General features: G+C 36.8%; 1 protein-coding gene across 2 annotated transcripts in view; it reads left to right on the forward strand.

Moving 5' to 3' along the window:
- Positions 1 to 14,313, forward strand: part of NOXY38 (tetratricopeptide repeat (TPR)-containing protein) — a 317,852-nt gene extending 303,539 nt beyond the window's left edge. For both annotated transcript variants that reach the window (XM_089459697.1, XM_089459698.1), the window contains exon 28: positions 13,358 to 14,313. In XM_089459697.1, coding sequence (XP_089315823.1) covers positions 13,358 to 13,867 — 510 coding nt within the window. In that variant the 3' untranslated portion in view covers positions 13,868 to 14,313. The remainder of the gene's footprint in view (positions 1 to 13,357) is intronic.
- The last annotated feature ends 1,287 nt before the right edge of the window (positions 14,314 to 15,600 follow it).

Consider the following 15,600-nt stretch of genomic DNA (forward strand, 5'->3'; position numbering starts at 1 on the left):
GGCCATCTAAAAATAACTTGTATGTGGTATGTAATAGGGGCGACTAGCACTCTTGTAAGATACCTTTAGGACTTGTGCCATTAATATGTTTCCATACTTTCAAAGAAGATAAACATTAGCTAGTAAATTGTTTTATAATTTGTAAAAATACAAAATTTTGAATATATATCCAATGTGATATTTAATATATATTTTCGATATATGATACAATAAACTAATATATTTAATTTTATAAATATATATAAATTTTAATATTTATATTAATATTTTAATATATATATATATATAGAACTTAATTTTAAATTGTAATTTTTTAAAAGTTTAAGTTTGTATCTTATATATATAATTTTAATTTAAAAATTAAAATATAAATATATAACTTAACTTTAAAATACAAAATTTAATTAATAGATATAGTATATCTGTATTATTATTATAATATGTTATAAATTATATAGATTTTTTTTTTTGAAGGCAACCATGGTTCGCGGTCACTGAGTGGCCGCTATGTCCATGGGAAATAATCCACATAGATCCACCAAAGGTGGCCTAATATATCAGGCCTAACCCCAAAGGCATCGAGGAGATTTGACCTCTAAATAGGCAAGGTACCTAACAACGAGGGCTTGACCAATTGAGCTATCCCTTGGGTGTTATAAATTTTATAGTTATTAATATTAATAAGTTATAACTTATAAGTTGAGTCCTGACATCTGTACGTGAATAATCTTTAGAAAGTTAATAATTTTACCATCAAGTGTGCCCGCCATGGTGGCTACAAGCAACCCATCGAATCCATTTTACAAGCTAGGTATTAAGCTATAAGTATTATTTGGAAAATAACTTCTTCCGTGAGCAAATGGACCTGAAGCTAGATATTAATTCAACGGATATTAACAAAGTATTAATTCAACAAATATTAATAGAGTATTAATTTAGCGAATATGAACTTCCCCCGTGACCAGAGGTACCCAAAGTTACGAATTAATTCAGCGAATATTAACAAAATATTAATTTAGTGAATATAGGTATTTTTGTATTGTAAAAATCCCAAATTATAGGAACCATAGTTTGAATAGCGGGGTGCGCGTTATGGTGAAGGAAACATTTTCATATGGGTTCCTAGGCGGATCCAAGCGAATCTAAATCTAATCCGAGGATCCGCGAATCCATCCCCCAAGGCTAATGAATCCGGTAACATAGGTCCTGGGTGTTTGTACAACTGCTTTGGTTGCTTTATTTGTTGGCTGTATGACCCAATTTGTATAGTTGAGTTGTACACTTATTTGTCATAGATTCCATACAACTAGGTGGTGGTTGTACGACTACCCCTTGAAAAATAGTTGAAGTTCCCTAAAAATTATGATTTTTCTCATTAACTTTTCTAAATAACTTTTTACTTCATAACATTTTTTAGAAAATTGGACTTGGTTTTATAGTGGGTGAACTAATCCTAGCCTCTTTTTGAAAATGAGAAGTATTAACCTAATATTTCTCTATTTTTAAGAAAAATAACTTTGGCTTAAAAGGCGCATAAGCAAAATATAATTTGTTGATGTTTGTAGCTCAGGCAGGGACTTTTGCATAAGCCTATTTGTCTAGGTGTGCAGAAGTCACCCATATTCTCCTTAGATACTTGCTCTAGTGTGAGCAAGTTGCTTTGTAACTTAGCCTATGTTTTAACTTAGGAAAATAACATATTATTATATTGGCTTATTGAGCTAAAAGAAACTTAGAAAAAGTAAAGTAAATTACTTTAGTGATTATGTATTAATCTCAATTGTTAATATCAAGTGAGGCGAGATCTAATCTCGACCATCAATAACTTTGGAGATTAGGGTTACGGATTTAGCTCAATGTAAAGTTTTAAAAGCAAAGCTAGGGAGAGGAGAAGACACACACTATGACAACACAAGAGTGAGAGTGACATTTTAGGGAGGAGTGTGACACTCTAGTGTGCCGAGTCCGAGAAAGTGCAGAAGGAGAGCTTGGAGATCCATATCAACCAAGGGGATCAAGGACCAATCAAGTCCTGATTTGTTGGATCAAATCCAAGACATTTTGTAATCTGAAATCTTCCTCAATTGGGCCATTATTCCAAGACAAGAGCGCAAGTTTGGATTATTGATGAAAACCTTTGATTCGACAGAATCTGTGTTATTTTTATGAGATTGGTTATTTTATTTTTTCTTCCGTTGAATGTTAAGAACCTAGTTGTGTAAGTTATTTAATAGATGTGCAAACTTCTAGGTTAATAATTTACCAGGTTCTAGGCTTAATGGAACATAACAATAATTAGCTTTATTTGCTTGGAATCCCTTTTCGGTTATTGGTGTGTATCACACAACAATGTTGTGTTCTTTGTTGATCTATGCGGATTTGGGCCTTTGCTCACTTCGACTTCCCCTCATTCTGACTTTGATATCAAATTACAAATAATTGAACACAAAGAAACTGAGAACACAAAAACCTTGAAGATAGATACTTCTTGGATAATAAAATGGAGAGAGGACATGTCATTTTTGTTGAATGGTGTTGTTATTGATGCCAACATTGGTTTATGAATGCTCTGAATATTTGTCTATTGATTGCATTGATGGAAGCTCCAATGATCAAGATGTCCTGGAAGCCCAAATTCTTGATCATTTTGCCCCACACTTGGAATTTTTGAAGATGAGCAACAATGAATTTGCTCGCACGATCATCGCCATCATGTTGTCTCCGTCGTGCCGATTCAAACAGTAGGTGGCATGTCACATAACTCCGAATGGTTGAGGAGATATGCTTGATCAAAGCTTGAGCCCCTTTGCGTGGTCAAAGTACTCCAAATTGAAATGCTAATGGCAAACTAATGATTGGTCAAATTTGGGGTTGTTGATTGATTAAAAGATGGCATCAATGTTAAAGATATTGTTGATAATTTTTATGGGTCTTAGACAACCCTAATCGACCCTCCCTTAATCAATGAAAACCCTCCTTTAGTTGGCTTCATGTATGATTTAAAAATTGGGTCCAAAGTTTTTGAATTTAAAAATTTTAATTCCACAGGTTGGCTCCAAATATTTTGGGTATGTCGGCCCTCCCTAAAAGTCACCTTCATTACTATAGATATGTGACACAGATCCCTTCTAAAGGAAACTCTTCAATGCACATTATTTGCAAAAATTGTCTGAGATCTCTATGGCCTAGCATAGTCACGAACATCTAAAGAGAAGGTCACTTTTGAAGAAGGTTTTTGGGATTGGTTCTTTGTTTCTTTTGGACGGATTTCACTGGCTTTTTCTGAGTTCCTTTTGATCTCTAACACAAACCTTTTTCTTGTGAAAATTTGAGAAGCCTTGAATCACTACTGCAACAAACTGATATTACTTCTCCTGCTTATTAATCCATGCAAGTTATTTGCTGCCTTCTACTGTAAATATTGAAGTAAATACAATTGCAGCCTTCACAACTTTAAATAATATGCGGAAACAAGAATCTGAGCAAGAAAGAAATAACACACACAAGTGACATTGTTATTTTTGGACCAATGTCCCTGGAAAAGCCCAATGTGGGAACTTGGTGCAGCAACTGAGGGTTTGTATTATTAAGCAGTAATTTTTTAATACAATATTTGGATGCCTTACTGGCTATCCAATACAGAGAATTTCACTGACAGAGAGATGAGTGAGATATGCCTCACACTATCACTGGTGATCTATGAAAACTGGATTTGTCCCCCAGGCCCTACGTGTCCCGAATCTAGCGAATCAGACACAATTTGGGCGGATTTGTGTCCGAAGATCGGGACACGTTGTGTCCGATCGGGACACGTCGTGTCTGATCAGGACACTTCAAATCCGGAACGTGTCTCGATCAGGACACTTCGAATCCGGAACGTGTCCTGATCAGGACACTTATATTTGCATGTTAACTTGTTTAGTTTGCCGTGGGTTTGCTATGGGTATTTGGGAGCAAGGAGCAAAGGGTGTGGGAGCATTTTCAAGGAGGTTAAAGGAACAGGTAAATGTTAGAGCATGTCAAATTTGATGATGGTGATACTATAGAGGGGTCATCCTCCACACCAGCAGATGCAAAGATGACTTTGGATGCAGAGGAGTAGGATGCAGTAGAGGAGAGCAGTGGTGACCATGATGATGAGGACAGTGATGCACATTTTGATGACGACTATGAGGATTGATGACTCATGAGTCATGAGCTACCTACTGCCTTGAGACTTGTATACTTGTAGACTTGTAGTTGTAGCTGTAGTTGTTTTGTATGGGACACGTTGTGTCCAATCGGGACACGTCGTGTCCAATCGGGACACGTCGTGTCCGATCAGGACACTTCGAATCTGGAACGTGTCTCGATCAGGACACTTCGAATCCGGAATGTGTCCTGATCAGGACACTTATATTTGCATGTTAACTTGTTTAGTTTGCCGTGGGTATTTGGGAGCAAGGAGCAAAGGGTGTGGGAGCATTTTCAAGGAGGTTAAAGGAACAGGTAAATGTTAGAGCATGTCAAATTTGATGATGGTGATACTATAGAGGGGTCATCCTCCACACCAGCAGATGCAAAGATGACTTTGGATGCAGCGGAGTAGGATGCAATAGAGGAGAGCAGTGGTGAACATGATGATGAGGACAGTGATGCTCATTTTGATGACGACTATGAGGATTGATGACTCATGAGTCATGAGCTACCTACTGCCTTGAGACTTGTATACTTGTAGTTGTAGCTGTAGTTGTTTTGTATTTGCTATTGGCATTGCACTACCTATGTAAAACAATAACACATTTTGATTTTGATGACTTAATGAGAAAACTACAATATCTTTATATTACTATCTTGTCTTTCTCTTATTGGATCATTTTGATGAATTGATATGTATTATTAATTTATATTTTATCATTTATCATTTATGTCACAATTGTATTTGTAATTTTGAATGCATAGTGTTACTCTGTAAAACTTACATCTAGATGAAGATCTATGTTTAAATCACTAAATTTGTATCGTGAATGAGAATTTGTGTAAGAAATATCTAATATATATATATATATATATATATATATATATATATATATATATATATATATAGATATATATTATTTCTTTTAATAAAATAATATATAACGTATCTGAATGTGTTCGTATCCTACACTTGATTCCTCGTATTCGTCGAATCCCAAATCCCTGTGTCAGGTGACTCAGCTAGCAATCGAATAGTGATCCAGCCACTCAATGGCTAGCCCCTAGTTGCCTCTACGCAGTTTATGCGCAATCACTGCGTTGCTCTGCGTCACAGCTTCTGGGAACTGTGTCACTACTTCGGGTTGATCGATTTGCCTCTGGAACTTCAAATTTCTGCCCTTCCGGTCTCACACGCCGACTTCTAGCTCTGGAACTCGATTCTCCAGCAAATTTCAGATCTCCTCTCAGGGTTTGCGATGCCTTAGGGTGGCCCTACGCTGCCCAACGTGGCTCTGCATTGCCTCTTCTGGATCTCTCTCTGCCTCCTCTGTAATGTATCCCCGGATCAGGCAATCTTTCTCCAAAAACTATCCCTACCCCTCACTGCAAGAAATCACCTTGATCACTTCTCCGACAACTGCTACGCTGCTCTCCTCAGAAATCGATCTCTTGATCTCTAACTCGATGTATTTTCCAGATGCCCATCAAGCCTCTTCTTATAATCCTCTCGTTGATCAATCAACGACCTAGATTAGATTCTAATCAATGGCTCAGATAATTTTGTCTTGATCCTCATTTTGTTCTAGAAATTTCACCCCCAGTTTAATTAATACCCTTTAATTATTTTAATTTCCTAAGTTTAGACTTAGGCCTCCATTAAAAATAATTAATTATTTTAATATAACTGTTGCCGGGTGGAATTTCCCAAAACAATTTCTGGGTATTCTGGAATACATGTGTCCTAGCCTCCCTGCAAATTTGAGGCTTAGAGCACATCTGATGCTACCAAAAATCAACATTTCTGAGCCATTTTTTATTTGATCTCGTTCCTCCTTTTGACATTTGGTTTGTGATAAAACTTCGGCCTATATTCTGAAGCTCAGACCTGTTTTTTTTTTCTGAGGGCATTTCGGCCAGCCTGAGGCTACCCTCTTAGGCAGACTTTGGATAATTTTAGGGCCTGTTCTGTGGCTATTTCAGTGGGTTATATGATGTCTTTTCAGCTCTCTTTTGGAGACTCTTGCAGGCATCCACTTATGAAGAAAACTTGTAGTTTTTGAAGCTTCTTACTGTGGGTTTTAAGCTGAATCTACAGACCTCTGTGACAGAGCTTATACCTATCCTTTGAAGTACGGATCAAAGTTTCTACTGAGGATGACCATTGACCACTTATTTTTCTGTGGCTGTTGGGCTAATCCGCAGCAATTTTCTCTGTGATCTTCTGGGCAACTTTTGCTGTGAATTACAGAGCTTTCTGAGGGCTAGTGCATGGAATTTGAGGGAAACTTCAGTGACCTAATCCGAACATTTCCAAGGCAAATTCAAAAGTCCTTTTCTGAAGCAAATCTGGTAGGCATAATTGCACAAGTTTGAGGTGAACTCGATAACTTTTGTTGACATCTCTAAGGTATTCTTTGCATCTATTTCGAGCTCCTTGAGATAAACCTCAAGCCCTAGTCTGAGCTCTTGAAACATCTTTCCGTGAGGTCTTATAACTGGTATAAGTTATTCTTGAAGTCTAAACTTTTATGGCAACCTTAGTTTGATGAATAAGGATTTATTTGGGTTACTCTTTGTATAGCAGACCTTATTATTAATTTGTGCACCATTCAGAGTATTTTCAAAGATTCTCAAGATCAAGCTTATTAGAATAATTGGGCACAGTTGCTAAAAGATCATTGATCAATTCAGGCATCATTAAGAGTATACGAGTCTTAGCTTATCAGTCATTAATAGGCTTCACTTACAGCAGTGAAAACTGTGTGTTAAGGGCAGAAGCATCAGTGTACTGGAATCTGAGGATAAGGTAAGGGCAGAGAAGGGTAAAAGTCAGTTCAGTTGGCAGGCTTAAGGGCATCTTCAGATTCATTTGTGACACACTTTTTGCATCAGTAGATTTAAGGGCATCTTCAGGCAGTCTGTGGCACACTTCAGGTATGGAATATGTTAGTTGTTCAGATTAACTTGTTATGAAGAGTTGTTTGGGAGTATGATCTGAAGCCATTACAAGAAGTGCCTATAAGCTCTTCTGACAGAAATCTGAAGCCAAATACTTGACACATATTTCATTAGCAGGTTTGCTTAAAGTATGAAACAAGACTTCTAATTGCTTTGCTTATAGGGGTTGATGCAAGGGGCAGTTCTGTAGCCTGACAGTTGACAAAGTTTGTTCTGGAGATACATTAGCAGAAACAATCGTGAAAATCTATATGTATAGCTGACATGTATGGCTGAGGTGCAAGCTCTGTATCATCACTATTAAGGGTATGTTGCTGTGGTCTGTATGTAAGATGTATGTTTAAGTTATATTGGTTTTTGATGAGCAGAGTTGGCTTTTGATTACTGCTAGAGTTTGGCATTGTTTGTGTCATGGGCAGAGATGATGTATGTGCTCATTTAATGCAGAGGATGTAGAGAAATAGTATTACGCTATTGATGCTAAGGTTTGTCTGAAATGGTTGAGCTTGTGTGGGCATGTTGTTGAAAACAATTAACACTGCCAGGGTTTAGACAGAATATGCATGAGCCAGAGTTCCTCTAGTTGTTGTTGACACAAGAATTGCATAGATGTCTTTACACAGCATACAAGGAAGTAGTTCTGAAGAGTGACAGCTTGAGAAAGATTGGCACCATTGCATATCTGAGTGTTGCTGAGATATCTATACTACCACCACTAATATCACTACTGATCTGATTAGTGTCAAGAAGCTGCTAGGGTTTTGATATGCTGATCAGATTTGAAGTTGCAGAGGACAGAATGGGGCTGAGGCTGCTAGTATGGAAAGTTGAGTGTAATCCTGTGGTTGGATGAAGTGATGCTGAGACCTGCTGCTAAGTTTTGGCAGTGACATCCAGTTGTTGAGAATCATTTATGCAGGAGTATGATGCTGAGTTGAGCTAGGGTTTGATTGTTTGAGCATAAGAAGTTGTTGCTGCTGACGACCTTCTGCCAGTGTTGCAGATTGACAAAGTCAACAGTGTTTTGACATTATTTATTTTATTGTTGAGCACAGGCGGATCCAGTTTGAAAATTGTGAAACGTGGTCTGCTGTGGTGAATTGAAGGTTGGAGCCTTCAAGGCAAGTGGTAGCTTGCTGAGTAGGGTGGCAGGGTGGTGCAAGGCGGAGAGTGGAGTCTCCTTTATGTCGGAGACTGAGAACACTTCAGAGTGGCAGGGTGGTGCTAGGGCAAGTTGGAGCCTGTGCAGGGTGTTGGAGCATCCTTCCAGTTGAAGTTGATAAAGCTAGGGCGTTGGAGTGTCCTTCCAGTTGGAGCTGGTAAACCAGGTTGTAGGAGCATCATTCCAATTGGATTTAGTAAACCAGGGCATTAGAGTGTCCTTCCAGTTTGAGTTGGTAAACCAGGGCATTGGAATGCCCTTTTAGTTGGAGCTGATAAACTAGGGGGTTGGAGGCTCCTTCAGTTGATGCTGAAAATATTGGAAGTTGGAGCTTCCCATTGATGTAATCTTTAAAAGACATATATTAAGAAGTGTTATGTGGTTTGTCACCCGGAAGGGTTTCCACCTAAAAATCTCGTGTACTATCTTTGATGTTGTGCATTGTTGAATGGTGTTGTTGATTTATGTTTTAATCTAATGCAAATGATAATTAATGCTTTGTAAAGTTAAAATTAACTGATTGAAGTGAAATACTAATTCACCCCCCTCTTAGTATTTCCAATAATCTTATAGTAAAGGAATGATAGAAACCTGAAGTGCATAACCCCTAAGGAATGACACATATATACTTCCAAGTTCCAAGTCCTTACTACAGTACTAAAGCATGGATTAGACTAAAATTAACAAATGATTTTATCAATATGCCTAAGTCTAATGTCTAGATGACCATTATGAGCTAAGTATCCTCAACCAAAAATTCAAAAATAAATAGCTATTTGAAATCAACTTAAACATGATGCATTCATACTATCATCATTCGTGATTCCATAATGTTTAAATGTTTAGCGGTGTATTGATCAATAATAACATATTGATTTTGATGCTTAAATGAACCCCAATATTATTGGTTTAATTATAAAAGTAAGTTGATACATATTACAAAATGGCAAAATGGGCAAAGGTTCAAAATAGTACTGGAATATGGAAAGTCACAAGGTAGTTTGTAATGGTGAAATGCCCAAATTAAACCATCAATTATTGTTTACTTGAAGGTGGATTTGGCACATTGCGTGACATTATTCGTTTGGAGAATTGCACACCTTAATTTCATGGCCACCCATGCCCAAAAGACCGGCAACCACCCTATTGTAGTTGCCCTTAAGCTATGTCTGCATATTTTGGGGATACCATTTTTGTGTACTCTAGTTACATATTGAAAAAATGGTTTGCTAACATTTGTTGCCTCTCTTCCTGGTTCCATTTGATGAAAGGCTTGCAAGGGAATTAGGAAATGGAAAATAGATACACAATTGTCAATTGATTACACAATGTACAAGTACTTAGTACATAGATGATAAAATTAATGTTTCATTGATCATGTAATTTTTTTTCCTTACTGAAAGCCACTGAACATTGAACAATGTTACAATTCCACATGAATGATGAAACCCAAATGAAATTGTAATTTGAAATGATTCAAGAGACACAGTTAGAAACTCAAACCAATACATGTCATATTGAAATAAATGTCTAGTACATAGTACATGGTCCAAATGTTTGGCAAAATGCCCAAAAAAGTACTCAGTCCAAAATTGCGCAAGGGCCAAAGTATACCCTAAAGCTGATCACAAGTTTCAATGTTCTATTTCAAGATTATCCATACATGCATGAGCTTTGGTAGTTGCATTGTCATTTTCAGACTAAGGACATCCCAACCAAGCCTGCATGTGTCCAAGAAGTGTACCCTCTTTTTGACCAATCTGACAGTCATCTTTGACATCCATGTGCCTCTGTGTGGCAAGTCCATCTAAATAGTTAGTTTCCTTCCTTGAATGAAGTGCCAGAGTGCTTTGCACATAAACAAGTTTCTCTGCTCTCTAATGGGCAGGCTTGCCCCTCTTAAGAAAGTGGATGAAGTGTAAGTTGATTAGTTCCTTTCAAATGTTGAGGAACTAGCAACTTGAGATAACAATCATATAGCAAGCTTGCATAGCTCTGGGGCTTTGTTTGCGTACATTCTCCAATAACCAATGGGCTCCTTTTGTGTAGGCCTGAAGGTACCAAAATCAAAACCACCCTCACAGAAAATTAGTTCTTTGGGAGTATACATCTTGGCTATTGCACCAACAAACCCCTATTTCACATCTCATCATCCATGTACATAGTTTTGTTTCGTCTCTTTGTATACAACTTGGGATTAGGGGCATATGAGGCCATGTGAAGGGAGGTGTTCATGATGTTCCATCTCTTCTCTATCAGCTTTTGGAGTTTGTTGAATAACTCCAAGAATGGCTTTTTCTAACGAATGATTGCTTTACCTTGTCCACTATGTTTCCAAGGCATTCATATATTTCCTCAAGTCTAGTGTAATCTAAATGTGAAAACCTAATAATCTCCACAATTGGAGATGTGGAAGGGACAACATATCTTGATTAAAGCACCAATTATCATTGAGAAGCATTGCTCTTGTTTTGTTCCTTCAAGGTGATTTGGATTCAATCTATGCATTCCACTCAAAGCTAACAATAGTGGTTTGTAAGGTCGCATGCACCTCAAACATGTGCTCATATGCAGTGTATCTTGAGCTTGTAAATGCATTGAATCAAAGTGAAAAGATGTAGAACAAAATTATTTGGCAGCGGTAAGACGTGACAACCATTAAAATGGAGGACTTCATAAACCTATGGAAAACAGGACAACCTCTATTAAACCTGAAATTAAATTCCAATTAGCACTCGATGAGTCCAAACCATTAAAATATGTAGATTCTTAAGGGTACATCCATCATAGCTGGTAATGTGTGGATCTAGTTGGCTGCTGTGTTGCTATAACCTAGCAAAAAAATGCACCAAAATAAGGGTAGTTTGGGCGCAACATGGCCAAGAATGGGTGGAATGTCATCAGGCGTGGCTTATCCCTCATCACCCAAAAGCCCCTGCCAATCTTCCGAAGCTCCCAGAATTGCTTCCCAGTTTTTTCTCGAACATTTCCAACCATTGCCAAAACTCCATGAACTAAGGAGAAAATGGAAATGGGTACCACAACTCTCAGGATCAGTTCCTCTGCCATGCTGATTTTTCACTAAGCTGAGTTGTTCAGTTTTGCCGAGTCATTGTATTGAGTCTGCACTTTGTTTTGTTGACAATCATTGTTGTGTCTAATCTGTGACCTTCGTTTTAGCAATAAAGCTGAACTTAAATAGAAATTTTGGACTGGGCAATTGGGCCATAACTATTATATTCTTGTTAATAGTCAGCACTTTTTGATGGGAATGCCATATAATCTTTACTTTAAGTTGAGATGAAATTATTTGATGGACTTGCTACCTATGATATTAGCCAAGATGGTTGGTAGGATGGGTGTTCTGGTTGGTGGGAAAGATGCTTGGATTCTCGTACAGGTCACATCCTTTTCTAGCTTGAAGTCCATGTAGAATGATTACAATATGTGAGAAGTACATCAAAGACTTGTGCTTGTCATGCTTAGATTCTACTTCCTCCCTAATTATTTAGTGGGTTTACATATCTGCATTGTTCTATGCTATGATGTGTTGGTGGAGCTTTGCTGTACGAGGATAATGTTGGCTGAAGCAGGGTGTAGATGGTAGAATCGAGGCACTTGTAAACACAACCGTGCATAACATACAATGAAATGTTTCCATTGTTAAAGTTCGTGTGGCTATGCCTGGTAAATGATGATTAGCATTGACCTTAACTCGACCATTTAATCGCTATTCTGATATATCCTAATGTTGTACTCTGGAACATTTACAATGTACAAGATATGGGTGCCACTTGATCATGTACAGTTCTTTTCAGAATCTGTATACATTTTATGCATATAATCATACAAGAAATAGGCCATTAAGTCTAGTTGATGAACTCTGATTACAGCCATAAACATTGATCTTCTGTTTTGCATTATCATCCATTTGAAATGAATCGGATCAACTCTCTTTGCTTGGAAAGTTTGCTCTGAATATTATGTCTGTGGTTGTCTATATGGATATTCACTCTGTATGGTGCAAGAATTTTATAAAAATTTGTAATTTTCCTTCATCTTGTCATGCATCTCGAGCACTTTCCTATTAAAACCCTTTTCATTAGCTTGTGCTAATTTGATTTCCTTAAAGGTGGCTTTTCCTTTTGAATTCCTTGCATTACACTGCGAATTTTGAAGTATCTAATTGAATGTTGAGTGATTATAGCTTCCTGTAAAAAGAACATGCTCAATAAGTACTAGAGCTCAATGGATGTAATGTAATTGCAAACATTGAGATTTGCAAATTTTGTACCAATACATTGCAATTTTAGATATTGGAATTTCCTCTTTTGCTATAGACTTGTGTTTATTAAGTAAGCGCTAAATACTTTCTCAGTTATTCTGAATTCATTTATTATATTGCTGCATCTGGACTGTTGTGGAGTGCTAGGCAGTTCCAGGTTTCTTTTCTATAGATGTATTTTAGTGTTGATGTAAAAATTTTCAAAGTTACTCTGAATTGGTTCTATATGAACCAGATAATTTATTAAACTTTCTTCAGAGACTACTTTGATTCACCATGTAGTATATCAACATATAGCAAGAAAGATCAGTTTGTCTTGGGGTTGATAGAGGGCTGTGGGAGTGAATTAAGATCTATAAAACACGAGACAGCAGGAGAGGTGTGATTATTGCTACACGCACAATGGAGACAAAAACATGATAGGCAAAGAAAGAGAAGGGACAGGGGATGAGATGATGTACCTTTGATCTCCTATTTCTTAAGTTATATTATTAAAAAGTTAGCATTCACTTTTTTAGTATTAGTCAATCTCAATTTTCTGCCTATTTTTACATACAAGTTCACAAAAGCTTATTTTCCCCTATTTCCTAAGACATTATATTTTATTTTGTCTATTCTACAAATTGATTGTTTTCCTTAACTTTTCATCAAAATTTCTTGAAATGTTTCAGGATTTGAGATAAACATCGCATATCAAATTCATGACTAGTCACATATCTGTCCTGCTTGACATTCTTGCTGAGATCTAACTTCATGCTATTTTGGCTGGACAGGCTCGTCCTGATTTGATTCAGGCTTTTCAGATGGCAACTGGAGGAGCTGCCACAGTTCGTCCACGTGCTTCCCTTAACAAATCTGCAGCTGCAGCTGCCCTGATCGGTGATGTGCTTCCTAGAGGTAGGGGAATGGATGAACGTGGAGCACGAGCAGCAGCTGAGGTTCGTAAGAAAGCTGCTGCCAGAGGCCTTAATGTTCGTCCTCAAAGTGTCCCTGTACAGGCCTTGCCAGTACAGTTGACTGAACTGTTAAATTTAATCAATGCTGGTGTGCCAAGCAAAGCCTCACCAAATGATTCTCCTTCAACATCTGCTCAGGATGCAGGCATTGGGAACAGTACAAATGTTGAGAATGAAGTAGAAGATACAATAGCTTGTGGGGAAGGAACTAGTGGAAATGTATCGTTGGAGAATACAGAAGAAAAAACTCCACTGGGATTGGGTGCAGGTCTAACTTTAGATAGTAAGAAGCAAAAGGCAAAGCCAAATGTTACAGCAGAATGCTAAGGTGCTTGGGAATGCAAATAGTATTGAAATTCAGTTCGAACTTAAATAATAGAAGGATGTGGTGTTTCGTTCATCAAGGAATGACCCTCAGTTTTGCAGCGCAGCAGTAAGGGTTGCTGATCCTAATAGTGAGATTTTAATTCTTTTCTCAGACGGGGAGAGGGGGTTATTGAAGTAGTTTTCTCATTCATGTAGAGAAGACGACATAGTGTCCACCAGTCTTGGTGTTATTACAGGCAATAAGTCAGATTGTAATTCAGAAAATAGGAGCGAAGTAATGCTAAAGGATGTTGGCTGAAGCTAGAATTTTGCAATTAAAAAAGTATTAAGCTGAATTCTGTCCCATTTGGATCCTCCCTTCTGTATCTTTTACTTCATTTGATCAAAAAGTAATCTAATATTTAGTCTCGGGGATTGCATTAAGATGTCAATGCAGATGATGTTTACCAGGACCTTTAACTAATTGTATTTATTGATTTGTAATTTCGAAAGTTTGGATAAGACCCACATTTTCAGAGGTGAGCTTATAAGCCCTGGCAAAGCAAGGATAGTTGCTGGGTTACCAACAATTTGTACTATTTAGATTGTAGCATGACATGCTCTGAGTATGCAGTCAGATTTGCCTCATGGCCATCTTCACATTCTTTTTAACGAAAGAGGAAAAGCCAGGCATAATGGCATTTCAAAGGAATGCTCAAGTATTAATTTATGGGAGTAATTACAGCAATAGGCGTTAATGTCGATTTCTAGACAATTTAATAACCATTTCATATTACACTTTGTTTATAAAAGTTTTCAGCTGGAAATACCAAATTATGTATAGATAGATATCTAGAATATTAGTAGTTAGCCATTTTTGTACTGACTACAGTACAGAGGAGAATGACTATGTAAGTATTGATTTGTATTTAGATGATGCAATAAACAAAGAAAATAACTCTGTGACTTTTGGTTCATAGGGTCAAACTTTAAACGTATGTGTATATCTCAGCTTGATTCAATTTGTGTCATTGTAGATTCCACCGTATCTGATCTAATTGTGATCGCATTGTCTTCTCAATTGGGGAGCGATGATACTAGAGCAAAAAAGATTGGTTTAAGTTCATCCTTTCTGATGTAAAAAACTCATTAGAATGAATTGTATTCACATGATTCAATGTGAGCAATGGATCTATACTAAATCAACTCTTTTTCTCCCTTCAAAATATAATATAATTTTCTTTCATTAGACAAATTTCTCCTATTACAGGTACGATTATTCGTAGTCAAGCGGGTCCTTTAAAATGACATTATAAAATTTTGTAAAGCTGTCGTGTTAACTTATAAAATGTTTGTGAAACTAATAAGGCTAAAGGTTGTTGTGATTGTATGAGGATTAAATTGGAGTTAAATTAAAGGGGTAACCACCAAATTATTTAAAAATTACAAAAAAAATCCCAATAAATCAGCATTAAACAGGTTTATAAGTAATGGGCCATTTCATAATTAAATAATTTTGGTGGTTTAGTATTATTAAAAAACATAAACATTAATAAATCACAGTTATTTTATTATGGGGACTTTTCTATGAAATTATTTTCCAAGGAACTAAAATTTAATAAATAAAAGTCTCCAGGAAATAACCAATTATTTTACTTAAAAATAAGATTGTGAGATGCTTTTAAAATTAGATTTAAAAAATTCTATTTTTTTATGATCGTTTTTATAAAAATAGATAACAAACCTATTAAGTG

The sequence above is a fragment of the Pinus tabuliformis genome, chromosome 7, assembly GCF_031772625.1.
Source record: "Pinus tabuliformis cultivar Carrire ecotype Pingquan chromosome 7, CPIR1, whole genome shotgun sequence".
Classification (NCBI taxonomy): domain Eukaryota; kingdom Viridiplantae; phylum Streptophyta; class Pinopsida; order Pinales; family Pinaceae; genus Pinus; species Pinus tabuliformis.